General features: G+C 47.2%; 1 protein-coding gene across 2 annotated transcripts; it reads right to left on the bottom strand.

Annotated features, from left to right (window-relative positions):
- Nucleotides 1–48: 48 nt before the first annotated feature.
- Nucleotides 49–27280, bottom strand: LOC122388615 (lachesin-like). Of its 2 annotated transcripts, none has more exons than XM_043379815.1 (11): nucleotides 26741–27280; nucleotides 12477–12608; nucleotides 7524–7724; nucleotides 6170–6291; nucleotides 5884–6034; nucleotides 5443–5540; nucleotides 4556–4736; nucleotides 3695–3822; nucleotides 3042–3258; nucleotides 1865–1975; nucleotides 49–1335 (listed from the first exon to the last, which is right to left on the bottom strand). In XM_043379815.1, the coding sequence occupies exons 1-11, from the start codon at nucleotides 26832–26834 to the stop codon at nucleotides 1319–1321; spliced, it is 1452 nt and encodes a 483-aa protein (XP_043235750.1). In that variant the 5' UTR covers nucleotides 26835–27280; the 3' UTR covers nucleotides 49–1318. The 2 variants fall into 2 exon arrangements, with proteins under 2 accessions (XP_043235750.1, XP_043235751.1); XM_043379816.1 differs by lacking the exon at nucleotides 26741–27280 and adding an exon at nucleotides 13851–13928.
- Nucleotides 27281–27986: the final 706 nt, after the last annotated feature.

Here is a 27986-nt window from a genome sequence, read left to right as displayed (position 1 = left end):
CGCCTGTTTGGATCAGGGTGGTTTGTGTCGCATATTCTATCACTAAGGTGCAATCTGCGGTGTATTTCACATATTCTTGAGACACTATGCTTGAGTATCACACCTTCAGCGTAATTTTGTAACTGTTTGTTAATAACATCAACCAATAAATAGTGATCCATCGGAGTTCAATAGTCAATACATATCCACAGCAAAAAACTTGATATCAAGTTTAAGCGACCAAAACATTGCATTGCAGAGACAAGAATGTTGAACAGCTACGTAACATCGAGCACGGTTGTATGATTTTTCTTTCACAAACCGCATGTGCATTGAAAACAATCGCGTGTGCCTTTACGGTCACATGGTATAAAGAGGCGACAATGCAACAGAACAGGGAAACATTACGTCAATACTGACACACACATCAACGAATCTTTGGTTACAGATTTGTCTTCGTTTCATCTTGAAGTGTGTATCCGTGCCGAGAGAATCGCATACCCTCCGGCACAAGAAGTGCAGTTTCAAAGGGAGACGGTGCGCTCACCCACGCTATGTCCACACAATGTTTTGCGGTGGTCGCTTTAACACTTCGGAGGCATCACACACTGTCGCGGCTCTCAGCGCAAAGTTTTACGACCCGCTAGCGCGCTGGAGCACTGCCGCCTTTGTTGTTCGCACAAAGTGCAGACACTCTGAATGACACCGGCTTTAGAAAGGAGGCAATCCACACGAACCGTGACGATAGAGATCACAGCTAGGAAACAGCACACTGCACATTGCACGCATCATACACATCACACATAAAGTGCACGCCGCACATAACTATTGTGCACATCTTGCACTGTGCAGAGTGTACAGCGCGGTCACGCCACATCGCCATCAAACAGTCACCGGTAAATGTTTTCCGAATCTGTCCGGATGTTCGACAGGTAAGTCATCATGTTCATTCACTCGCATTCCACTCCTCACGGAATGAAGAATTATCCAGCCCACCAGCAGCCAGCAGTGACACTGTATGTGACGGTGTTGAAGGTGACAACGAACTCGGGCAAACGTCCCGAGTGGCTGATGCGCTCATTAGGGCCTCCATCAGCCGGATAAGCCAGTCTGGGCGGGCACCAACCTCTCAGGCAGCTTTCTAACACCGCTCACACCCCCCTGGCCACTGTGACTGTTGTTGCGGCTCTTCACACCAAGCCTCATCCCGGAGCGTCTCTTTCCGTCCACTCTGTCACAGCAGGTGTGCACGGGTTAGACGCGGGGTCATCTTCAAATCACGTGAACTATGGTGTGGAAGGCCGTGTCCCATCCCGGCAAAACCAGGACGTTTTTTCTCTCAGGTGTTGTCCTCATCTGTCGATGAACAGGCGTAAGTCCAATGCGTTGGATGGACACGAAGAATGTACGTACCTCTATATTTGGTATTTTGTAAGCCGCTAAAGATTCATCGTATTTGTAAAGCTGGTAGTTGGTGCAGTGGAACTGGCGTAAAGTTATAACGTACCGTGCTTGAGCGCTATATTTGACCCGTTCAATGTGCCTTAGTAACGGTGAATGGACTGAATGTTTCGCTATTGCGTCGTAGTTCCTTATTAGATTCTTTGCAAAATAATAAATGAAAGATAGTTTCTACTTTCCGTAAATGAATCACTGATAAATTTTACTGAAACTAATCACTGCACTCAGCTATTACCACAGGATTCAGGAAGCCCATGTAATACATTATTAGCCTTCATATTTGATCGTTGGCTGGATTTGAGCTGGACCGCCGGCCGCGATGGCCGCGTCGCTCTCCAATCTCCATGGCAACACGAGGCGACAGCGCTGATGAGCGTATGAATATGATAACTACACAACTAATTAGCTGGTGTCCTGGACTTACCGGTTGGCAGGGCGACTATCACGAACAGTAGAGCGGCGCTGGCAGCCAGCAGCGAGAGCCCAGGGGGTGCCTTCAGACCGGCGGCCCGACTGAAACTCCGCGACTCGAGCGCTGCCGGTCACGACACGGGATCGTCAGTTAGCGGCACGGAAGGGGCCCAAAAGATTCATTGAAACCGGTTGCGATGGTCAGTGTTGGAAACGGTTATACATAAGTGACGATTTGTTAAAGGTAGTGTGCCACCTTTGAAAGATTTCCCGTTTTATTTTTCCTAGGATAAGAAGCTTCTGTTTTTACCTAATATCGCAAAAAAAAATCAAAAATGGGCCTGGAATAGTGCCTTTTTCGCCTAAAAGTTTATCGGTTTTTAGATATGTATAACAACTGTAGTGGGCTCACCTGCAAACAGGCGTCGGGCAACAATCGCGAATGCGGCGCACTTGTGACAATAAGCAAAGGTCATTATAGTGTTACGACCATACGACGTACGGGAATGAGTTATCAGCTGTCTAATCGTAGACAACACAATGTCGAGCCTTAAACTGTAAGCCTGTATTGGTATTGTTTCTTAAATTTGGCTGTCGAACATTAATTTGTGGTTTGAAATATGATTTTATGTAAAATGATTGATATGAAACAGCCGTCTCTTAAGTTATGACCCCATTACACCACACGCAAGTGGCAGAAATGACAATGATCAGCTGACGCATTTTTCTTGGCCGAAGTCAGAGCGCGCGGCCCGACGCACCACGCGTATTTGGAAATTCCGACCTCGACGAGCATCAGAAGTCACCTAACAGGCGTGTTCGAAACCGCAGGAGATGATGATGAACGGGTTTATCGAAACTTGATTGGATGAGCCTATCGGTAATAGCGATTTTAGTGTGTGCATTTATTGTTCATAGTGGTGTGAAATGTGGTTGGGGTACGACCGACAACCCGTCGGGGCGAATTTCGCACTGGGGTACTCAAAATTTGAAGAATTTAAGACGTTTCCATGAGTTTTGAAGGTATGGATAAGTTCTAAAAATCCGGTTCTCCTTATCCGGGTCATTAACTCCATATGGTCCAAGAAAGCTGGCACACTACCTTTAAGAGGGAGCTTGAAGGAAATTCAGTAGGAAACCATGTAGTTGGTCTTTCACTAATGACTAGACTGAGACAATATGGCACTCACCCTCTCCCCTGGCGAGAGTGGAGAAGTGAAACAGGTCGGAGACGGCGCTCCAGCCGTGCCGGTTGCGCGCCTGCACGTGCAGCTCGTAGGTGGTGGCCGGTCGCAGTTTGGTGAGTGGGATCTGCTGTCTGTGCAGAGTGTCTCCGACCACCTCACTGCCGGTCGGCGGTACGAGCACCTCGCGCCAGCTGGCCGACCGGTCCTCACGCGTCAGGTTCTGTCAACAGTCGGTCCGGCTAGTGTTACCAATTGTGAGGTTTCCTGGGGCAACACAGCCCTCGGGCGCTGGCCGCTGCTTTCCGCGGAGATTCCGACTGCAGTTGCGCCCCAGGCTAATAATGAGCACTCCTGACGGAAAATATGTGCAATATTACGGACCGCTGCGGTCCTGAGATGGCTTTCAAAGGTGGGCTTTGATCAGATTCTTTAGTGGAAGGCAGGCAAGCAAAATCGCATTGCAAAAAGTTCATTTCATATTCACACACGAAAGGATTCCTAAGGATAAGGATGTTATATCAGTGCGACGAGGTTTTATTGATTTCAATGATGCATGCACAAATCTAAAACAGAATCTCTTTCCTGTCATCCAAATATTTTCATTGGCTCATTTATAAGCCCTTAATTATTTGATATCTTCCAGTATGGTTCCTCACCTTTCCGAGTCCGTAGGCGACTTTGTACTCTAGCACTGGTGAGTAGCTGCGGACCTCCCAGGACAGCTGGTAAGAGTCCGGTGCCGCGCCGATGGGGCTGCTCGTAATGTGAGCGCGTCCGGGGGCACCTGAAACCGTACACATTACATAAACCGTGCACATTACATAATCGATATATTCTATACAGGAGTAAAAATAGGTGATGGGTGGCAGTGTCCTTACATTTTGAGCTCCAAATGTGCTTTGAGCAGTTTATATGATTTGTGCTACCTAACATAATATAATTTTGGAGTTTCAAGAAACATGTATGTTTAACATTTATAAAGCTGCACTCATTTACATTTTGAGGTGGAAATCGCGCCACGGAGTTATGCTAATGCGCCCTAGTCAATCATCCACTGCAAATGCGCTTGCAACAGCTAATGCATCCCGAGGTCCGTCTGAGGGTGACATCTATTTCTCAGCGGCAAGCGAAACTCTTGTACTTTATCTGGAAAGTACAACGCTCGCTCTTTTAGTTTTATTTTCAGTCAACACACATGTTAGTCAACATGCATACCTAATGAACGGTGGTAATTATTAGCGAGGTTTCGGAGTGTTCTCAATGGCACGCCAGTTTCCAGTATAACAGTGAACTTTCCGAACCGTTTGTATGTAATGCGCTGAACCCACCGTATACGAATTGCAATCTCGTAATGCAGGCGGCTGGCCCGTTCCATTTTCGTTCGGCACTGAGGCGTTCCTCTCCAGTTGGCAATAACTCTGTTGCACAAAAGCCTCTGGCACGGCAAATGACAACACTAACAGGAATTGGAGGCAGTGACCGCACTAAACACAAATTGAAGGCGTAAATCGGCTCACCTGAAAGTGCCATGCGACCGGTGGCGGTGCCAAGCGGGTTAGAGGCCTGGCACGAGTAGGTGCCGAAGTCGGCCATCTGGACAGGCCCGATGGTGAGCACGTGCCGCGTGCCGCCCAAAACCTCCTCGGACGGGACGTGGCGGCTCGGCTGCAGCGCTCCCTCGTCTCGGAGCCAGCGCACCTGGCGCCAGCGATTCGCTTCATTAGAGAACTTACCAAGCTTTAGTTAAGATAGATAATTCGATGGAAAGCGGTAATCAACTTCCAGGGAGGGATTTTTTTTTTACGGTGGAGTTGGCGGAACAAAGAGACAACTTCGGTCTAGTGCTCCGCGTACGGATCGTTCAGTGGTGATTGTCGTGTGCCTGGTTCTAGTTTTCTCTGGTTATCCAGTTAGAATAATTCTAAGAGCATATTAAAAAAAAACAGCTGTGACTGTATGAGTGACGAGCCTGGTGACTCACTGTGAGATGCATTCCAAGTTTCCGAATAAGTAGGTTGACTTAAAGTTATTACGATATCAAGGAAACTCTGAACTCATTCAGCCGAAGTATGATAATGTGAGGTTCAAGGCATTAAAAACTCATCTCACTTTAGCGATGACCCGACTGTATACAAACCATCTTCTTCAAATACGAAACCTATCACTTCTCACGGTAAACGTAAGACTTGAGTGATTTGTGTGGCGAATTCATCACAGGTCTCCTTCTCAAAAGCCGAAGAGAGCACATCACAGCGGACTGATCCATCATCGCTATCACCCATCACGCCGCGGTGTGGTAGGATTTCCCGGTACCCCAACAGCACATGGCTGGTTTTGAGCCCTCGCCGTCGGCGGCTGAGCGGGTGTGAGTCCGTAAATGATGGCGTTTCATCTAAGATCTTACCTCAGCTTGTGGGTCAGCGAACACAAAGCAGACCAGCTGCGCCTTGTACCCCTGGCCCGAGTGGACGACGCTGTGCTCCACCTCCACCTCTGGCGGATCTGCGGTCAGAGGTCGGGTCATGTCAGTCCCACCAACAGAATCGGTACAGACGGGTAGAATTGCACATAGCTATAGAGCCTGCACCCAACGCATTGCTCGGCTGCCAATGGCTGGCACAGACAGTACTGGAATGCTATGAAACATGTTATTTTATGGCGGGACCATCATGCACAAGCAACAAACATAAAACCACGAAATATTACGAACCTCCAATACAGAGACTGCAGCATGTCATATGGCGAACCAAAAAGGTTTCACAAGTATCGAGGTTTAGGGCATACGCTGAACCTGAGGATGCACGCTGGGACTTACTAAGATCGCAATTAAAATTATGGAACTCACACTGAACCTGGAGACTGACGGTGCCGACCCCCGGCTTGCCGAGACCGTTTTGGGCGACACACTCGTACACCCCGGCCATTTGTCGGGTGACCTCGGAGATCGTGTAGCTGCTGCCCGCGTGTTGGGCCTCGCCAGAGGGCAACAGGCCCACCTGGCGAACCACACAATCGTGTGAGTCAAAAATGGCATTGGACTGCGTGCGAGTGCGTCAGTAAATTATTAAAATCAAATCTAAACATCACATGTTTCCAAGAAAAAAACGCTCGGTTTCTGCGAGCAAACTGACCTGTTTTCTCCAGAACACGGTCGGCGTGGGGTTTCCTGTCGCTGAGCATTCAAACTGAGCCTCCTTGCCTCGCTCCAGCACTAGCACTCCATTGGACGGAGCTGTTGTCACCACTGGACCATCTGAACAGGGACGGTCAGTGTTCAGAAAAGTCACCGAGAATATGTAATACACGTATGTGTTGCCATGACTTTGTCCTGAGGAAGGTCCCGTCGAGGTCTGTTCCCCATCCCTCGTCGTCGCCCTCGCTGCGCCAATGTAAGCACTTCACCCACGCACACTCCGCAGTGCACAGTACCATTCAGCGGCCACCACAGGCTCAATCCGAGGGCGATTTGGGCGGGGATAATAGTCGCGGCTGGTCCCCTGCTCGGCGGCGGGCGGCACTGCGCGCACCAGTCTATCATATCGGCCCCAGGAGCCGGCCGGTCGGGCGTACCACCGCTCATTAATGTACCACTGCAGGTGAATTATTGGCGGCTATTAATGACGGTGATCCGTGTAAAACACGGGGGTGGCTATCACCGGGCCGCTCGTAACGCCACTAACCGACACTAAATGGCTGCAGTTACCGCGAACGGCAATCTAATTTCTGCTGCGCCGCGGCCGAACGGCAGTGTTACTGTGCAAGTCTTTTTCATGGAACTTATCCACTAATTATGATGTTCACCATTCATGGGAGGTGGCCACTAAATCAGATACAGATGGATATTACTTCGTTAACAAGCGTACCGCAAATTAGCTGAGGCTGCGATAACGGCAACATGACTAATAAATCGACTAACGCTATTGTCTCTAGAAAAGTATCAAAAGGTCAAATAAGTCAGATCCTGACAAAAAACGTCCCTCGTCCCCGTTAAAGCCAAAGTTGTCTATGGATTCCCCACCGTAATAATGGAAAGCTTAAATTTGTACAACTAAACTTATCTTCATTTGAAGAACATTACAAAAAAAAGAACAATTTCAGTCAATATTAGCCGTTTTCACGACGGTCTATCCGGCGAGTGCACCTGATTTGACCAAATCTGCACCTAATCTCTTTTACAGCAAATATCTTCATTTTATGAATTTATTTCAGTGTTTTAATCGATGATGCTCTCTGATAATACGACAAAGCAGGCATATAAGCAATTAGTGTCACCCTAGCTGACAGCTACTAAGAGACACGCTGAACCTGATTTGACCAAATCTGCACCTGATCTGCACCAGATGTGTACCAAATGTGTACCAGATGGCCGTCGTGAAAACGGCTATTATTCTAAGTTTACCGAGTCCACGTCGAACTATTACCGCGGTGTCTTTTGCCAGCATTTTAGGCGTCCAGAAGCTCCCGAGTCCCGAGCTCTCAACTCACAGAGCACGTCGAGCCGGTGGGTGAGCTCGGTGAGCGGCTCCGTGTCCAGTGAGCACGTGTAAGAAGACTGGTCGCTGGGCCGCACGCTGGCGATCCGCAGACTGTAGCCGTCCACCAGGCTGTAGCGCGTGTCGCGCGCCACAATCGACTCTCGGGCGCTGATGACACGCCGGCCTTTCTTCCAGACCACGATGTAGGGACCTGGTGCGGAGCGATGACAAAAATTATTAGCAATGATCATTGAACATGCTTCGGACGAGAAGTCTTCCATTGACACAATTCGTGCAAGGCACCCATTTTACACTTACCTACTACAATATACATGCCCAAGCAGAAGTCCCCTATTTCTGCAAAAACTCATGGTGCCACATTTCTGTAACTTCAAGAGACCTTGAGGCTTGAACCACGATCGAAAACATACGAGGGGAGAGCCTGTCCTCACAAAGGGTCGGCGCCAGGCATTCGTTTCGCAGTTGATGCCATACGTTTCGTAGTAACTTTGGTCCCTGAAGGCTGCAAAATGCATCCTTCCCGGAAAAGCGGTCACACTCGGCCCGAGTCCGGGGCTATCCAAGTCGCGAAGGCGAGATTCGAACTGTCGTAAACGAAACAAACTGCCTCCAATCCTTCTACTTCTTGGAATAAGCGCCAGTAAAATCCACACTTGCGTCCTTACGGTCGTCTCTAATACGGCCATCAAACAGGTAAATATAGAAATGAAATATTGCAAATAGCCTAGCTTCAAAAGATGCATCAACAAGGGATTAGACCGTTTTGGCGAGATCGTTGGTTGATTTCGATTCATTACAAACGGCGCCTTTAATAACTATTTCTTTTCTCACTATTCCTAACTATGTAGCAATGCATTCAACGCGACAATAATGTTGACAACCAAATCAGTCCGCATGCGAGCTGGAACAAAAGCAGCGTCTGAAGCATGCATTATATAGCGGTGAGTCTACATCGATAAGGCAAGCCCAATTCTCGTTACAATGAAAAGATAAAGGAGGCGCTTCTTCCGAGCTCTAAATCCCTTCAGCCGCTTAACAGTGAAAGCTATGACCTTCTCTTGAGCCCAGATCCACGAAGTGGCTCCCCAGAGACAGGAAGACATTTTCCAGCCTTTAATTCGTGGCTAATGGTACGTCGTTAAAAAGAGTGATGTCTTTATGGAACAAAACTCACATCAAATTATTTGATAAGCGCATGTTTCGCCCCATCACCAGCTATAACTAGTTGATAAAACTGGGCGTCCGTTGGCACCGTGACTTAGTGAAAGGGAAGAGTTGCACAACGCTAGTGAACGCCCAAACATTTACTGCTCCCCGAAAGATAAGAAACACAGGCTCGTTTTTATAAATAATTTAACGATGAGTTATTAATATTTTCTGTCTGAACGTTATAATGCTTGTTCATTTTATAAAGGAAAATACATTTTTAAGGAGACTCTGCAGTCTGCACCGATATATTATCAGCCTTAAATTCGTCATTGAATCCGTTTTCAATGACCTATTTTGCCCATCCTGAGAACATGTTGACTTGTCACAATCAATCAACGCCTGCGTGTCGCTGTTTCCCGGGTCATTTGGTGTTGCGGCCTCGGCCGTCCCTCCCTCTCAGTCTCTGCCAAGAGCGGGCGAGTGCTGACTCCACACCAGCTCAGCGCCCACCCAACAGCGGCACCTGAGGACCCTTCAAAAGCGCGCCACTCGGCAATCAGCACCAGCGAGTGTTGACACACCGAGCTTCGCGGCTCGCGCCTCTGTGGCTCGTGATAGGCACCGGATTTGACCAGGCTGTTCGGCTATCTGGTCCGCGGCCGCAGGCTCCCAGAGGCCGCTGAAGCATGGTGCCCCAGCGACCGCCGGGCCGCTGTCTCTGCTAGAATAGCTCCGGGGCCATAGCTTTGTTATAGCCCGTAATTTGGTACCCATCGAAAGGTCATCTCAAGATAATCGCGTACATTTTATTTGGGAAATTAATAGAGCTAAGTCCCATAACCTAGCAAAAGTATAGACGGAGTCCGCCGATGTTCAATATTTCAGATCCCGATGATATTAAAGCTGTCCCTCATTGTTATTAAAACTTAAAAGCAATATCTGCTGGTCGATATGAACCGCATAAACTTGCCGAATGACAGCAAAGAGTAGTAAGTTTGAGATCCAAGCCGCTTCGATTTAAAATACAGTCCAAATTCAGTACATTTCACATGAACTGAGTATTGAAATGTCCTGGCACCTTTTAAAATATGCACTGGTCGAGAGTTGAAGACTGTCAAACACTGATGAATCCAAAGGTGCATTTGTGGTATGTGGAAGTGGATGCCTCTCCTCCCCGCAGCGCTCGAAATAACGCAAAATTGCCATTTTCCTACGTTGAAGCCAGAGAATGCCTGTTCCGCAGTGACGTGTGTAAAAAGAAACAATCTGTTAAATTTAACTGTGAAATGTTTCGGCAATGCTATACCCGCAGCTTTTGAGCAGCACAATGTTTTATGTGTCAATAGCAAGAGTGACGCCATCAATTTCGATAAAGCTGCCGCGGATGCCCGAGGTGCTGCTTCGCTTGAGTTTTGATACAAAGTGATTTATTTCTAGTCAACTTAACCTGAAACACGTCAGATGTTGCGGAGTGAATTGGCACGCCAACGGCTGGGGCATAAAGTGGGCAAGAGGCAGCGGGAAAGTAAAGGGGGGGATTACATATGCTGATGCTTGAGTTTTGGAGTCGCCCAAACAACAAAATTCAATTTTCCAAGAGGAAAGGGGGGCATGGCATGACCATTAACCTTCGCCCCAGTGGGGGGGGGGCATATGTTACCACCCTGTCGCGTTTTTTGCGTGTGAATAAAAAACCGCGGCGCGTAGCGCCGCGCCGCTTGGGGTAGCTTTTGGTACATCAATTTTGGACAATGTGTGAAATTTTTGACCCCAGGTCATGTCAGGTCAGGTCACCAGGTCAAGTTAACTGACCAAGCCTAAAAAAGTTTGCAATCATGTCCAGCCTGCAGTGTTTGTCAGAAAGGTTTTAAACTTGGTGGATTGCATGATCTTATGGGCGCCTACAATTTGTATATCTCGGATTTTTTATATCCGTGACCTAAGGTCAGGTCAGTGGCGTGACCTTTCCATTACAAGTCAATGGAGAAAAATGAAAATGCCTCTAGATCCGTGTGTACGCATAGGAACAGTCCAAATATTTCAGAATCACAATGATTTAGTCCACTCGTGATGACCAAGGTGTCATTTTTGCTGATAGCCTCTAGAAAGGTCATCCGAGGTCATTTGAGGCTACAAACAGTTTTTTTTGCCAATAACTCGCGATTGGAAAGAGATAGAACGCTGGAGATGGTCTCATTGTGTTTGTCTTGTTGAGACGCATCGACTGATATGCAACATGACCTTTTCCGGTCAGGTCATGACCTTGACCTGAGGTCAAAATTTCAAGTTGACCTTTCAAGGTCAAATTATTGGTCATTCGACGCGTCTCGGCGAGGGGAACACGATTCTGGCTATAGACATGTCGTGGCTTTTTGTAGTCGAAAGTTATTGTCGAAAAATACTTTTCGTAAAAACAGCTATTTTTGGAGTTTTTGCCCTCTGGAGGCTAAACCGTTGACCTGAGGTCAATATTGATAATGACCTTTTCAAAAGAAGAGTTCAATAGCTATCGATTGCTCTTCCATGCGTTTTTCTAGCTACCATAGTTCCTGAGATAGCGGCATGTTTTCTGAAAAATATAATGACAAATGGCAAATTTTGACCTTTGATGACCTCTGGTGACCCCAATATTGCTCTAAGGTGAAAAATGATTGAAATACTTTCAAACGTACGCATTGAGAGCTATCGGCTGCTTTTTACCGCGTCTTTCTAGCCCTCTTAGTTTTTGAGTTAGAGGTGGGTGGTAACATATGCCCCCCCCCCCCCACACTAGGGCGAAGTTGGCTGAGACCGCCACTGGGGCGCGGGTTAACAGATGGTTAACAGATGGTGGACAGATGGACCATTAACAGATGGTGTAATTGATTTTAGAAAGTGATTCTTTTTTAATTATCGTACCTTCAAATGAGAAAAAAACCCGTTCCCTACTTGCGCAGAGTGAATGTGAAGAGTTTTTAAAAAGTACCCACAGTTACATTCATAATACATTCATAATACATTGTATACCTATGTTATATAATGCAATTACCTGCGCCACCGGTGGCTGTGTTAACAGCGGTAATGCCCGTAACATGGGTTGTTGGGGACCCAGATCTGCACCGCACGCTGGTAGATTTTCGAGCCCGAGAGCGAACTGTAATTTATCCCTGCTCAAGTCGCGGCGAGCCTACATGAGCACGGCTGCGTTACCTCGTAAAATGGTAATATGGAGGCCATTTGCTCTCTTACGCTGCTCGGTGCCAGCCGTTATGAGTTGGTTCGTTTCAGACTACAAGAGGACTCAGAGGGTCAAGGTACTCTTGTGGGGAAGCGAGATTACTGTAAAAGCAAACCCGATACCATTGAAATAAATTCGTTTAATTTAATCGAGCTAAGTAAAGGAAAACCAGTGTGAGAAAGAAAAAGATGAAGAAAGATAGAATAGAAGGATAGAAAGAAGAAGATAAGAGAGAGAGAGAGAGAGAGAGAGAGAGAGAGAGAGAGAGAGAGAGAGAGAGAGAGAGAGAGAGAGAGAGAGAGAGAGAGAGAGAGAGAGAGAGAGAGAGAGAGAGAGAGAGAGAGAGAGAGAGAGAGAGAGAGAGAGAGAGAGAGAAAGAGAATGGAAGGAAGAGAGAAGATGCAAACAGGAGAGGAGCCAACGATAAGAAGTTGGAAAACAAAACGAGAAACATTTTATTGACTTCTTTGACTAACACCCATTCCTTTGCTATAATCGTTGGATAGCATTATTCAATCGGTTACAACCAGTGACGGATAGTGCATACAACTATTAAAATCTGGTGGCTGGACTGACCTCTGTTTTTTATCTCACACGGTAGCACGACGTCCTTCCACTCCCTGGCCTCGAACGACCTGGGACTCGTTATGAAGCTGGGAGGCGGCACTTCGCTGTCTGTCTGCGCATCGGCTGACGCCGGGCCGAGACCTGGAACAGAGAAGACAGAGTGAGACTGACTGGTCAGTGCAGCAGGTGCGCACCAACCGAGCAGTGTTCAAACGTAGTCACCTACTTCCGTCTGATTTTGAGGAAACGTGACGTATTTTGCGGCGAATATTTTAGCGAACGTCCAGAATATTATCAGATATGTGAGAATATTATCAGATATACCAGTTATGTCCCTAACTATAGAGATGTGTAATAGAGATGTGGTATGTACAGGGTGATTTTTTTAACTGTTAAAAAGTAAACGTCAATGGTGGTCCCTAAATCGAAAAATTTTGTGCAAAAAAGCAATGCACGTGATAGATAAATCTGGGACATTTTGTATGGTGTCATTATTTGTCCCTTTTAACCGAAGGCCTCGGCCCCAATGGAGCCTGAAAATGTCCCACCAATCGGGCACGCATGGTCCACCGCCGTTCAGTAAGGAACGACACAAAACGATGATTTTGAAGCATTGAGGCAGTTCGAAGCATACGATCATTAAGGAGATACCTCAGAAAGACGTTAAATAATGCACGAACAAGCTTGTAGTCATAAATAACCTTCAAACGGCTCATCTGGCGTATGTGGAGCCTCTGAAGAATCAGTCTTCAGGGAGAAACAAAAACAGCGAATCAGACACCACCAGGGCCGCCAGTAGCAAAATCCTCGACCTGCCCTTTCTAGACTTCTAGTTTTTGGACCCAGGTATGGCAGATATAACAAGAAAACATTGGAAATATCTGGCAGAGCTGAAAATGGGTGATAGGAGCCTTTTCAGTCCGCCCAATGAGCATGGGAGTCCATGGTGCTGTTCAACACGCGCTCAGGCGGGCTGATTCGTGTCGGTGAGAGAGGGGGTACCTTCAAGCACACGTAAAATACACGATGGTCGTTCCTTCACATCGTGTCTGCATGAAATCAAAATGTCCCAGAATGCTCGTCGTGCTGGTATATAATTTTACAATATATATTTGCATTTTAACCCCACTAAACCTAATTACTTTTTAACAAGTAAAAAAAAATCACCCTGTATAATGTATATATGTATCAAAATATGCATGCATATTGCATGCGTGTGTCGAGCTCACAATTCTGCACGATTGGTTGGACGCGTTTCGTTAGTTGACTTGCATCCTCTTTGAAAAATGTGTATGCATCTGCTGTCATTAGCGGAATATATTGCTCAGCAAGAAGCTGTGCAAAAACAGTTAGTTCCCACTTATGGCTGCCAGAGACACTTACAAAAAAGTGGTGGTTCTTCTTCCATTTCGCTAGTTTGCGAAGAGATATTGAGTGGCTTACCAGTATAACGCCTTATGGGCGACTAACGGAGCGAGCGAGAGGGTGAGCCTTGCACGTGCGAAATTTCGAGGGGTACCTCCAACTGACTTGTGCACGGCACCCTACTATAGTTCGTTTTTTCTAAGTTCGACTCTCACTGTAAACATCTCTTTGAACACAGCACGAGAATTGGCAGCTGAATTACTGAGAAAACTCGTTGGCGCACAATGATTTCGCAGACGATTAATTGTATCAAAATCATTTCTACCTGGCTCCTTTTTACCAGACTCGCAGCTCGGTATTTGCAGCCCCACAAGGATCGACGACTTGTCAGGAAGTATAAGTGAACTAATTAATAAATCGTACGGCGTTTAACGTAACAGTATTTCATCGGTGTTAGAAACTTATTTTGAAAATATTAATTCATATCTCCAATACAAAGTGCGCTAACCAGTTTTCTCAGTAATTCAGCGAGCAATTCTCGTGCTGTTTCCAAAAAAATGCTTACAGTGAGGGTCGAACTTAAAAAAAAACGAACTATAACCGGTCTCTAGCGATGTGCCAAATTTGAGCACAATCGGCCCAGCCGTTCTCGAGATCTGGAATCGGCACCCTGCACGTGCGCACGTGCAAAATGGGTCCCAACTAACTTTTGCACGGCACCCTACTAACCGGCCCCTAACCATGTGCCAAATTTGAGCGCCATCGGTCCAGCCGTTCTCGAGATTTGGAATCGACCCCTGCACGTGCGCACGTGCAGCAGCACCCCAACTCTGGCACATGGATATGCATTGCCTAGTGGGTGCCTACCTACATGCCAACTTTCAGCGCAATCGGCCAAGTAGTTACCGAGATATTGCAACAATTACAAAAGTGACACCTCTTCGTTTTGCACGTGGCACGTGCATAAGGGGTCACCCACATGCATCGGCAATAGTCCAATACTTGGTAGAAGGAATGAAGCTACCCTACAAAAATTACCGCGTGTAAATCGGTCAAGTGGTTGCTGAGATATAAGCTTCGCAAAAGCGTGACCACGGCCGGCCGGCCGGCCGGCCGCTCATACTCAGAAATTTCCGTTAATCTAAGGAAAGACTACGCTCGCTTCGCTCGCTCCGTAATAAGGTAGGTAGTGGCTGAATCGATATCAAATTTTCAATGTATTTGCACATCCCATGATCAACTCCATTATTTTATATTCCATCCACATTCAGGAAAAATGTTACCTAACTTTTGCATTTGCCGGTGGTGCATGCATCTACCGTTTACCTCTAGCCCGCCGCTGTTGAATTCCGGTCGGGTCGCCGGCGGCGCCCTCGGGTGGAGAGGTGTCCTCATATTTAGGTACCGATAAACAGCGCTGAGTGGGCCAATGCCCCGGGGACACGTGCGCTGCGAAAGGATGGCAAACACCGCCCCTCGCCGCGTGGGCCCGCTCTGCCGTCACCGCCAGCCGCGCGGCAAGAAACTTTTGATTGGCCTGCTCTCGCGAAAATAATTCAACAAGCTGCACAGTGCACAAATAGATTTAGCTCTTATCGGACGATGAGGTGGGCGAGTTTTCACGAATACTTATTTTGTAGCATTGATGGAAGTCGGAGATGAAATTCTGGTTAAATATTGCTGGAATGAAGGCGGATTGTCATGGTATGTAGTCAGGCATGTTACATGCGGTGGGATGACACTGTTAATGCTGTTATAGTTCTAAACTGCAAACTTTGTTAAACTCTGCTAACTGTTGAATTGTTGCGGAGTCGGTAGCCCTAAAACTTCATGCTTGAAACTATAGGTACGTAAGCACACAACAAGCGTTATTTGCGTCCTAAGACGAGCCTCTAAGAGGCATCTAAGCATCCAAGACGAGCATCATGTTCTTGCCCGTGTAGCTCAGAATCATTGAAGGTCAAATATGATGCCAAACGTATTCAGCCCGCAACCTGAGAAGCAGTAATGTATGGAAACTGGGACGCATAAATAAGGTCACTTTTTATGCATCGTTTTTCGAATGTCGGAGTTGCTTCCAAAAACTGCATATCTAAAAAATAAATAATCTAACATTTTTAACCGCTACCGCTATTCAATTGATTAGACAGAGGTATATCAAGTCTCCTAAAGACTGTCAAAGGTTCACTTGTGTAAGTTTGGCAGGCGATCTTTTTCATTTGCAAGTTAGACATCAATGCAGCCATTTATGATTGATTGGTTCCAAAAAGAAGTTCTTAAAAGAAGAGATTACTTGATCACATCCGTGTCCACCGTTTTTAGTTTATGCTCTTCACTCAGGTAGAGCTTGACCCACTCCTCTAGACCTCTAAGGCTATCCTTTCACTGGCGACTTAGTATGCTGCCCTAACAGGGTTCTATAGAAGCCACAGGCAGCTGGATGCTGCTGTCCTCATGAGGTTCTGCAGATTCGAGAAAAAGCACACTGCTGCTCTTATGCTGTCCTGCAGCTGCAGACAGCTGGTCTCGGCCTCGCTGTCAATAACGGATCGCTGTCAGCCTTTCACCTGTGCGTCATTCGTCCGTGGCGCCTTCCGCTTCAGCGCCGGCGGCAGGGGTGTCTATCGGCCATCGATTCCACGCGGCTGGCCCGAAGGAGAGAGATGCGCGGGTGGTTCTTATGTTGAGCAACTGCAGTGGTGGCAACGGCGGTGGCAGCGGTGGCGGTGGTAGGTAGCATCGGTGGCAGCGGTGGCGATGGCAGTAGCACAACGATGATTGTGCAACCAGCAACAGCACCATGGCAGCAGCAGCAGCAGCAACGGTGGTAATTTGATTGACGGTGGCGACGATGACGATTGAAGTGTAGAAGGAAGTGGTGGCGGAGCGGCGATGACAGTGGAGGCGCTGGTAGTGTTGGTTTGGAGATGACAGCAACTTTGGCGATGACTACAGTGACAGTGGCGATGGCGGCGATGACAGCAGTGGTGGTGGCAGCGGCGGTGATGGCGTAGACGATGGCAGTGGCGGTGATGTCGATGGCAGCGCCGGCACCTTCCAACGCTGATTGGCTGACCGCGGCTGTCGACGTCAGGCGGTGCCGCTCCCATGCCACTCACCGCAGGCAAATTTGTATAAGGCCCATAATAACCAGGTGCCGACAGCGCCCGTAATGTTTACCCAGCCTCCTCCTTTGCCAGTCAGCTCCCCATCGCTCAGAGAGTGCAGGTGCAGTGGTTTAAGGTAAATTAGGCCACAAAATTGTAGATTTGTTTTCGTAATAGTTAAATAACATATATCAAGCTTGGACATGGGATTTGATGTTAATTCTTATGAAGCACGCATCTATGGGGCTTAAGTTAAATATTTTTAAGGTTATGACAAAATGGAAAGAGCAGAATAGAAGATACATACTCGTTGGAGTAGGGATACGTATGCCTCGGGAGAAATAGAAAAGCTGACAAGGATAAAAAGGAGTTGTTCGTGCCTCCAGCCCATATTTACAACTTGCTACATAAACGTGCGTAGTAAAATACTAATAGAGCTACTATCAAGATCGGCGAGCGATCAAATCTCGTTTTAGTTCATAAATCAGCATAATTCAATTGGCGAGATGAGTCTAGCCGGGACGTGAGGATCTGAGCGTATGCCGAGAAACTTCCAGCCAACTTCCTTCTGAGAAAATGAGACACTGCTGCATATTGGCGGATTTAGAGAAGCGATCTCCGGCTCAGCGTAGGGTACGCAACGCTTTCACAAAAGTTGACTCAAATTCTGGAAAAGCTATCAGGTTTTTCTGGGAATTTTCTAAAAAGACGTTTCCTTTCTGACTAAAAAAAAATAGTTGCGGCGCGGTGGTCAGACCACAGCCATTTGTTTACTAGAGCCAGACAAAAGACTTTAGAGCCATCAGAGCCTCGTGTTCGTACGACGATGAACTTCCGCTTACTGGTAGCAGATGATATTGCAAAGCTGGAAATGAATTTAGTTTCATTTGAAACAAGCAAGTACACTTGCATATTGCATTGTTATCCCTTACTAAGATGTTCATCTCATTTCTAGCGTCGAACAACAAGTACCGACGAACACGTACAGTGTTCTTATCTCTCCAGCACAAGCATACGTTTACAGGGCGAATACTTGAAGACTTTTTTCTCAGGAACAAGACAAACTTTACTCAGTGCTTTGATCACAGAAATTCGTATATTCAGGAAATTGCCCGACGTTATTGCATCTGTTCAGACTCAAACAAGGTGCAGGCAGAGACAATTGCGATTGTTCGCTGTTCCGTAGTCGCCTGGGGTGGAAGGGTAAGGAAGAGGGAAGGAGGAGTAGAGAGGATTGGAGGAGGGTAGAGTAATGGATGAGCGCAGAGGGACGGAGGAGCGGACGCCCACGGTGTAGTTCGTGTCGACTCCCGCTGCGCCCAGACGGCTCGTTTTGCAAGCGGCGCTATCGTAGCTCGTCATGACCCTATGGAGACTGATATAGCGATTAATGATGCGGAGCCTTTTATAATTTTTCGATCCCATTGCCGTCAGTAAATGAAGGGGAAAACTTCGTCAGATAAGGACAGTTAATCATTAGCTGTGTGATATAGTAAGGCATTAGCAATTAGCCAGCCTTGCAATCATTGTGACCCATTTGAGTCCGTGGACTTCCGGAAAACAGCTCTGAACTTTTTGTTTGTGAATCTAGGGCACTGATGTTGAGCCGCTTTTAATATAAACACTCAAAATAGATCGAAGTATAGCTCAACTTTCAAAGTGGGAGCTTCAATCCTTATGACGTGAGGGTTTATGCATCCTTCAACACCTAACTGTCGGAACATGAAAAGGGGAATGGGTTATTCTTCCTGCAGGAACAATTTTTCCTATTCATGGAAGCAAATGTCTGAGTTTCTTTCAAAATAGCGCATTCCACCAATGCTCACCATTAGCTAACCTTACATTTCATCGCATCCCTTGTCCCTGACACGCACCTGCCATGTATCTGTTTACCTGCCGAGTATCAATTCCTCCTCTCCAGTCCACCGTTCCTCCCGGCGCACCGCGGTAGAAGAAGCGCCCCTCCCATCCCCTCCCATCCCTCTCTGTGCCGTGATTCTCCCGTCGACCGCGTCGTTAATGGTCGGCCAACGTCGCTCGGCAGTCATCGATGACGACGCACGTGCAATATCGGCCGGTTTTTGTGCGCCGAGGGAGGATGGATCGGTGCCGACGCTCCTATCTCGTCAGCACCGTCTAATGGCTGCCGACGCGGCCCGACAGCGTATGGAAACGAGCATTACCTTCATTGCCTCCCTTTACAGTGGCCGCTCGGGGGATGACAGAAAGAGAGAGAGAGAGAGAGAGAGAGAGAGAGAGAGAGAGAGAGAGAGAGAGAGAGAGAGAGAGAGAGAGAGAGAGGGGAGACAGACAGTGCAAAAGAGTGAGACAAAAATAGATAAGAATAGAGAAACAGCAAGAGAAAGAGAGAGAGAGAGAGAGAGAGAGAGAGAGAGAGAGAGAGAGAGAGAGAGAGAGAGAGAGAGAGAGAGAGAGAGAGAGAGAGAGAGAGAGAGAAGAGAGAGAAAGACAGAGACAGAGAGAGAATAAAATGAATAAAAAGAGAAAGATATAAAACGAAGATAGATAGATATATATAGATAGATAATATATAACGAGATAGATAGATAGATAGATAGATAGATAGATAGATAGATAGATAGATAGATAGATAGATAGATAGATAGATAGATAGAGAGAGAGAGAGAGAGAGAGAGAGAGAGAGAGAGAGAGAGAGAGAGAGAGAGAGAGAGAGAGAGAGAGAGAGAGAGAGAGAGAGAGAGAGAGAGAGAGAGAGAGAGAGATAGACAGAGACAGAGACAAGGACAGAGAGACGGATGTACATACATACGGTCGGCACTGTGATGGGTCTGGCAATGATGCTGAAAGGGAGGAGCTGAAGAGCACCATGATGGTGCACCAATGCAGACAATTGATGGGTGGTAACATTACTCCAGTTCACAATTCTCCATTTGGAGTGATGACGTAGAAAAAAAAACAATGAGAGTTGGTGGAAGATGAATGGAGGTCATGGAAAAAGAGGTGCACATTTTCGTAGCAAATGCAGCAGTACATGATTTCACGAAACAATAACAATTTGTGGGAATGGCTTGACGATGTAACGTTTAAAGTATCAACCACAGCAAGCATGAAAGGCAACACTCACCTCATTCTCCGGATGTTATGTTGCAAGGTGGTACCTTAACCCTCGCCCGCACATGGGGGGGGGGGGGTGGTTGCCACCCCCAGGCAGTCTTTCTGCTCTGCACTCAACATTTTTAGAGCTAGAAAGCTGATTTTTCGTATAGATGCTCGTCTATCCGTTCTTGATGTCCACTGAAAATTTCAAGTTTCTGTGATTTTTGGTTTCGGAGATATGACCTTGTTTTTCAGGTCATGTCATGACCCAAATGGTAAATTCTCAACATCTTGCGTTTGCCATGGGCCTTGTGAGCTTTTGACACCCTGATTTCGGCCTTTTTTGCCAGTCTTACCTCCCACCTATCATGGAACATGTTGTTCGACGATGTACAGGGGTCAAGGTCAGGGTCAAGGTCAACCTAGGTCATCTAAGATAATTGCGTTTTAGGCAAGCTGAATTTACTTTTTGTGAAGTTTGTTGACTGCATTTTTGGTAAAAGCTTCTCAGATCATGATTTCCTGTGATATGGACCCAAAAACAATCGGTGGACACATCAGTATACACACAGACACACACAGACATACAAACACATATAATTGACCTTGACCTAACTTGACCTGAAATGACCTCAGCAGCAAAATTCTGGTCGGATAGTGTGACAAAGAGGTTCTAGCTGGCTTGGCACCAGAAAACAGCATCGTCATCGGTATTTGATAAGCAGCGCACTTGATATCCAACGGTGACCCAAAACAGCAACATTTTTTAGTTTGACCTGACCTGGAAGGTCAATGACTGACCTGAGAAGGTAAAACTGGGTATCATTGGATTCGTCTCTTCCCAAAGAATCTTTTTGGTCTTTACTGCTAAGCTCTATCTCCAACAGGAACGAAATGGCGCGGGGGGGGGGGGTGGCACCCCCCCCCCCCATGTGCGTTCTAGGATGGGAAAATGGCATGTGTGGGCGAGGGTTAAGTTGAAGGGGCTGAAGTTAAGGTATTTTTAGCCGTCCGAAGTGAACATAAAAGCTCCCTCCCGAAAATAAATGTGTCGGTCGCAGCATTCAGCCTCTTATCGCCGGTTAATTAACCAGTCTCGTTTCATCCGGTTAGTGTTCAATCGTGTCACGGCGAGTGAAAGCCTTGTGATCTTCGATGGCTCAGAATTGGTCTCCGGTCTGCGATGATTGGCCGCATTTGTTTCACTCTGGCGAAGTCGGCGCGATTCGTTTCCACTTGTCGACGTTGCGCGTGGCTGAACGGGCGGCCGGCTGGACTTGTCTCCGGCGGCCCATCGACCGTGCCCTGCTATCGGGGCACCGGCTGAACGATGGTCCAATTGGTGGGCGCAGTCCGCCCACAGTCCGAGCCCAGCTGCCCGGATCGCCCGACCAGATCACGCCCAATGTGGGAGTCGGCTGCCGTCCACTCTGCCTGGTTGGCTGGCTAGATGGACACGCAGACGTCCGCAGTCGACTCTGGTTAGATGACTCAGCCTGGTTAGCTAGTTAGATCCACACGCGTCGAGTCTCTCTCTCCCGTGCTGGTTAGCTGCTCAGTGCTCATGCGGACGGCTTGACTTGATGATTATGATGTTAGTTGGTGGAAACTTCGATACACATCAATAATATTTTGTGTTGCTTCCGTCTGAAGATACGGACGCTTTTTCTTCACTGAACAGCGCGTCGACGCAAGGCATCAGCTGGCGTCATCGCACTGCAGAATAAAATTATGCCACCCATTCATACTCCATAGCGGCCCATGCCGTCTGAAGACCACTACGCAAACCTGCAAAGAGCGTAAGTAGAGGGATTGCCTTTTATTACTGATACCTATTGCTTTTTTGCCTTTGGGCGACGACCGGGCGGGCGCAGCAGTGAACCTTGCACGTACCCGCGTGTACGTACATTGAGACCTCATCTGGTCCTACTTTATGTGTTTCGTTTTTTTAGCATGCCTGGATAATTTTTGATAGACTATTTTGGACCCCGCCTCGATTTGTTGGAGTTACGCCATGTCGCGAGGAAAAATGTTAATGCTAGGATACAATAGAAATACCCTCGTTTCTAGAAATCCTATATCACAGCATATCTCTTAGGCGCTATTAGAATCAAAATTATATTCATGATTCCATCTGCCACAACAATTTCCCAATGTTTGCAGCGACACACAATGTCACCAATCCATCAGATTTCAATCTCGGTCTATCCTAGCCTTCCCGGTTGTTGCTATGTTGTGTGCCTGTGGTAAAGGGGCGTCCATCTTACCGTTGCTTAGAATACAGCCCATATGGCATGCCGGCAAATGAATTCATGGAAAGAGATTCCTAGTCCGTGGCAAAACATGTCCCTATAAATAAATTACTTTCTTGTGGTGCATATCAGATGACAGAGCGTTTATGGACAACGGTCACATTCAGAATTGTTGCATGACACTCTGATGATTAATTTATCTGATGCATCGTCTCGTTGTTCTTATGTTACTCCGATATTAAAAGTAACTTGAAACATTACTGAAGCATAAACAAATGTTGTTACGATAAAGCTCCAACCTTTAAAAATGTTCTTGAAATATTCCTCTCTCACCTGTCACCTTTTTGCTGCCATGGAGATTCACCTCGGTCCAACGTGCGCCGGGTATGCATCACTACACAGCTCTTTGGTGTTCGCTGAGAGTATCCGCCCAAGCGGTCGAGAAAACTCATTGAAACATGTATGGAGCTCAGACCAGACACGTCCATCTGCCGAGAGCGGCTCAGTCCCGAGCCAGCCTGGTGCTGGCGGCCGGGAAATGTCCCACATTACAGAGGTGATCTCTGCCATTGCACCTTCCGGCCCAAGGCCATTTCTTTCCTTCTGGCCGCTGGGATAGGTCATAGGACCAGTGCGGCCTCCGAACTGCTGTATGGAATAGCGTGTATAAAATGTGCATTCGTTTTTATTTCTTTTTTAGTGATTTGTTTATATTCGTTTGTTAATATCTGTATAAAATGCAATTTAAGCAACGTATATTTGAAAATGTACCTCTCATCCCCATGCCATCTTGATTATGGATTGCCTTTCATCAGACAATTCATCGGTTTCGCCTGTCAGTAGGGCGCTGGGTCACGTCCCTGTTGGTACTTATCGTTATGTTCACAATCCGATTTCGAAAAAAACAGTCCTTACTGAAGGAGGCTAAATGGAAGCAAAATTAAGATCGTGTGATGCCAAATGGTGTTGAAAAAGTTAACACCATATATCTAAAATGACGTGCGATATGTTGGCTAGGTGTCAAGCTCCTTGATAAGCGTTCTGTGAAAAACTGATAGTCCCCAAAGAAACTAAACTAAATATAAGTTTCTGAGAAGTCTCCCTCTTCCTGAACCAAAGGCAGCCACTTATCATTCGTCTTGCAGCACACAGCAGGAGCACGCGACATAAATGCGTCGACTCAGTCAGCAGCTTGAACACAAGCAGAGCGGGATCGCTGGAACTGTCAGGGCGAATGGGCGCCTGCTATGTTGTATTGGCGTCTGGAGCTGGGGGCGCCGGTGGGCTGGTGACAGGGCACACGGACGGCGGTGACGAGGGACGCCATTCCCCGTTCGGGTGACCGTCTGACCTCTCTGAACTCGGGTTCCGTGACGGGCACCACGCGTGGCGTGCCGGCCCAGAACCGTGCTTCGTGCACGCCCCATTGGACTTATGCGCGCCACGGCCGCTGCCCGTCCAATAGGCTAAGTAAGGAGCCGCTGCGGGGGAGGCACACCCACATGTGCCGGACACTGCCAACCAAGTCCAGAAATTCAGCCGTAGTTTGCCGAGTATGCAGTGCTGAATATGTCGTCGTTTTAATTTTCTTTTAACTAAATTACATCACTCGACGTGTCTTGACAAAACGAACGTCTTAGTGCTCTTGGTGCTGCCCTGGTCCAATTTTCGAAGTCATTTTGCCCCAAACTCAAGCTTGATGTCTGGGTACTTGACCTAAGCTGTGAGGACTGAGGGCACAGTAGACTTGACTTAATATCGCGTCTTTTTTGTGGCGAGCAGCACCTTCGTTTTATTTTCAGTGAAGCTCTACCTCAATGGCGGGGGCCGGGGAGAGACAAAACGCAATAGGCATCATTTGTGCCGACGAAGAATGGATATAGCGAATATCGGTGACGGCTATAGGCAACCCATTTTCTTACCTTTTTTTTTACATATTTTCGGCACACCTTGTCTAAGCGCTGTCATAGGGATAAGCGGATAAGCGAGAGTGTTTGAGGGCTTATAACATTTCATGAGCATTGGACTTTGTGAGGAATTGCAGGTGCGCCCTTCACCATAATGCATGCAAATTGCACATTGCACATCATGGATAATTTGTTTGGAAGTGGAGCATCGTGAATTATCCTTCCCACCTGAGTAGCACCGAGCACGTCACCCCGCTGAGGTTGTGCTGATTTTTGGAAGCTCTCATACGGCCTAATGACGTCCAATTTTCGTGTGTGACTACTGCCAGGATAGCTCCGTCATCTGACAGAGGCGCGACAAGCGACTCCATGATTAATACGCCGATCGACTGATCATATTTGCTCGTCGTGACAGTGCAGTGACTCATTTTACATCAAAAATGGATGTGACCGGGGTAGACTGCGTCGCGTTTTCTCCACACAAAACACCCAACGCGTGTGTTTACTTTCGGGAAAAATAAAAGCGGGGATCAATGCGGACGACAAATACCTGAAACTATATCGGGCACCAAAACAGGCCCCAAAGCTTAATTTGTCATGCAATACCGATACCGGTATTTTTAGGTGAGTTAGCTGTCTATGTTAGTCTAAAAATTTAGTGGAAAATGGCGTTGAGTGCGAATCTCCGTCTCCATCAAAGTGTAAATGAAAATGTGCTCTCTGGAAATACATATGCTTTCTAACAATGCGTCATATTTTCCCCAGATTTGCCATTTTATCCTCGATGTTTGTTGATGGTGGTGCCAGTATTCCAAAGGTAAATGTGTTTTAAGTGTTAAATTAAACAAACACCATACCAGATAAGAGGTCATTTGCTCGTCATTCGTTACAGCAACGCCGATTTGATCGAATGGCGCCACTCGCTGTTATCGAATCTTTATATTCCACAGACTGAAACCGGTATCGACTATGGTCCATGTATTCTCAAAAACGTTGAACTCTTTTTTACCCATATGGGGTCGCTTCTGTACCTTCAGCATTATGAAAAATGGAAATAGTGGTTAGCACGTAGCAACCGTCAGCCATGCCCACAAAATCGCTCGGCAATCCGGTGCTTTATACGTTTTTGGGCCAGTCAACGGATGGGAGCTCGAATTTTGATTTGATATTTGTCTGATACGTCATATGCGGGTCTTACAATTTAGAGCATCGTAAATTATTATTAGTCTATGTCCATATAATATATGTATTATGTGCATTGTGTCACTATAGATCGCCGGTTAAAAGTGTCATCTCGGGTGTCATAGTATGCGATATACATGACACCTAAATTTCAAGGTTTCTATGAAACCTAACGTAATCATGTAAAGCAAAAGGACGTCCATCTCGGTGGCATCTTCATTTATTGTCATATCGGGCAATTTACTACCCGGTGAGGTCCCTCTCAATATTCTTCCCTCTATCTTCTGACAGTAAAACGTGCTATCTTCAGAAACCAAGCGATGGCGGAAACATTTCAAGTTTACTGACCATTTATGTTGGAATGACGCTTCGTGATGCTATCAAGAGTATACGAGCCCTGAGAAAACCTTGAAATATGCCTCATGTTGGTCTATTTTCCGCCGTTTTTTGATACAAAACACGAGCTGTGTGCATGCTACGGTTATGCAATAGAATCGCGAAGTAAATAATTATTCTAAATCAAATTTTACCCGAAATGGACATACAATATGCAGCTCGTCAGCCTTAATTATTGCAAAGTTTCCGTAAGTGAATTACAAGTGTGTTCCGCATTGCTAGCTGCTATGATGTTGAACGAAAAAAGCAGTTAGAAAAAAAAGGCAGCTTCAGACTTGCCATCCAAAATCTCCTTTCTATTTTGGCGAGGAGCTAGTGCGAACCGAACTGCACAACAACATCCATTATTCCGACCGAAGGTCGGAGGTCCGAGGGAATGGAACCCACTACAAGACCAAGTGATTGAATATTCCCCACGGCTGCCTGCTCCATGTCGGTAAATCTGCAGTGTTTCAGCGCAAACGCGGCTGGCAAGGAGAGGCAACAGCACACACTACTCAGCATAAAGGGGTAAACAAAGACACAATACATGATAAATTTTCGAAGAGTTTTTCCCAGTGTTCAAGAGGTAAATATAGCGTTGGCAAAAAAATCCGAGGCAGATTGTACAGTATCCTTGGATATCTTTGGTAGCTTGCCTTCAAATTTTGGTTAGAAAAAGAAAACATCACACCACATTTATAGGTTCATAGGTTCAGGAGCCCCTGCGAGCGTCAAACCATTAGTCTCATGTGAATGTTATCAAATGGCATTGTGATTGTTCGGTTTCGATTTTTTAATTATTTTTGCCTCATTAGAGTGCGAGAAAATGCTACCTTTTCCTTCTGAGAATGTGTTTGATAAATTCATGCCACTTTGTGTCCGCAGCTAGCTCACTTTCATCCTGAGCTGAGAAGCTAGTTAGGCTTCACGACGGGTATTTTAACTACTCATCGAACTTTGCTATTGCTGGCTTAGCACGCCAGCCGAAGTGTCGTCAGACTCACCCGCTGTGAAGAGTAGACAGAGCAGCAATGTGCCTGTGGCTCGCTGATCCGACCCGGCGACACTCATAATCCTCTCTTCGGACGCAGTTCTCATCGTGATGACTCTCGTACCATCACCGGCCGACCGACCAGCGCAAGTGTTAGAGTCAGAGTCGTTTTCACTCAGTTCACCAGCACATCACGATCAGAGTCATTTCAGATTACCAGGTACGAACGAGCTCAGGTCGATAGGGTGTAAAACGGTCAGGTCATGGTGAGGTTATGTTGTTGGCTGCCGATTGAATGACTTTGGGAAGTGCTGGGAACAGGTGTGCCGACTGAGCAAGCAAGGTAATCAAAATAAAACAAAATCCGGAGAGTGGAAAGAGGACTGGCAAACCCATACGATTCACAGCTTGGAGACTCGTATCTGGCGATGAGCTATGAAGATCCGCTCGGCTCTCCCGCACCTCTCTCGGCCGAAGCTCCAGCACCACACACCGACCACCCTCCTCCTCCGCCGCCGCCGCCGCCTGTCGGTCCTCCGTCGCCAGCGACACTGGCCCGCCGCCGGCGGCGCTCTCCCAACTGACGCATATCGTCGGTGTCGACGCGTCGAGAGCAGCGGCGTCGGCCGACGACGAGGTGCGACGAGCGCTGCTGGAGATGGCAGGCAATCCGGCCACCGGCAGCTCGACCCGGGCCGAGAGGGGAGGTATGCAGCTCTGATTGGACAATGCGCAGCCGGGCTGTCGGAAAGGTCAGATCGCAGTCACGTCGGATTGGTATGGGTATGGGCATGGTGACCTCTGCATGATGCAACTCACTGCGTATCCATCCGCCGCCCCAGCTAGGTTCCACTAAGCTCCTGTCGCCTAGGACCTGGCTGACAATTCACGCACTCAGGCCCATCTAAGTTCGGTCCAGACAGTTCAAGGCGACTCGCGCCATAGATTCTCCGCCGACCCAAATCCATCGGAGAGGCCCTTCTCCGAACCGCCCGGCTGTCCACAGGCTTGGGCTGACCGGATTTCACTTTGTCTGTCTGCTCGTTTGTTCTTTTGAGAGTTTTGCGCTTTCTCAACCTTCCTCAGCCGTCTTACACTGAGTTATCACTACTCTCTCTCTCTCTCTCTCTCTCTCTCTCTCTCTCTCTCTCTCTCTCTCTCTCTCTCTCTCTCTCTCTCTCTCTCTCTCTCTCTCTCTCTCCTCTCTCTCTCTCTCTCTCTCTCTCTCTCTTTCTTTCTTTCTTTCTCTGTCTCTCTCT

The sequence above is a fragment of the Amphibalanus amphitrite genome, unplaced genomic scaffold, assembly GCF_019059575.1.
Source record: "Amphibalanus amphitrite isolate SeventyFive unplaced genomic scaffold, NRLGWU_Aamphi_draft 000328F_arrow, whole genome shotgun sequence".
Classification (NCBI taxonomy): Eukaryota; Metazoa; Arthropoda; class Thecostraca; order Balanomorpha; family Balanidae; genus Amphibalanus; species Amphibalanus amphitrite.
Note: the sequence above shows the minus strand (reverse complement) of the source record. Positions and strands in the feature narration are given on the sequence as shown.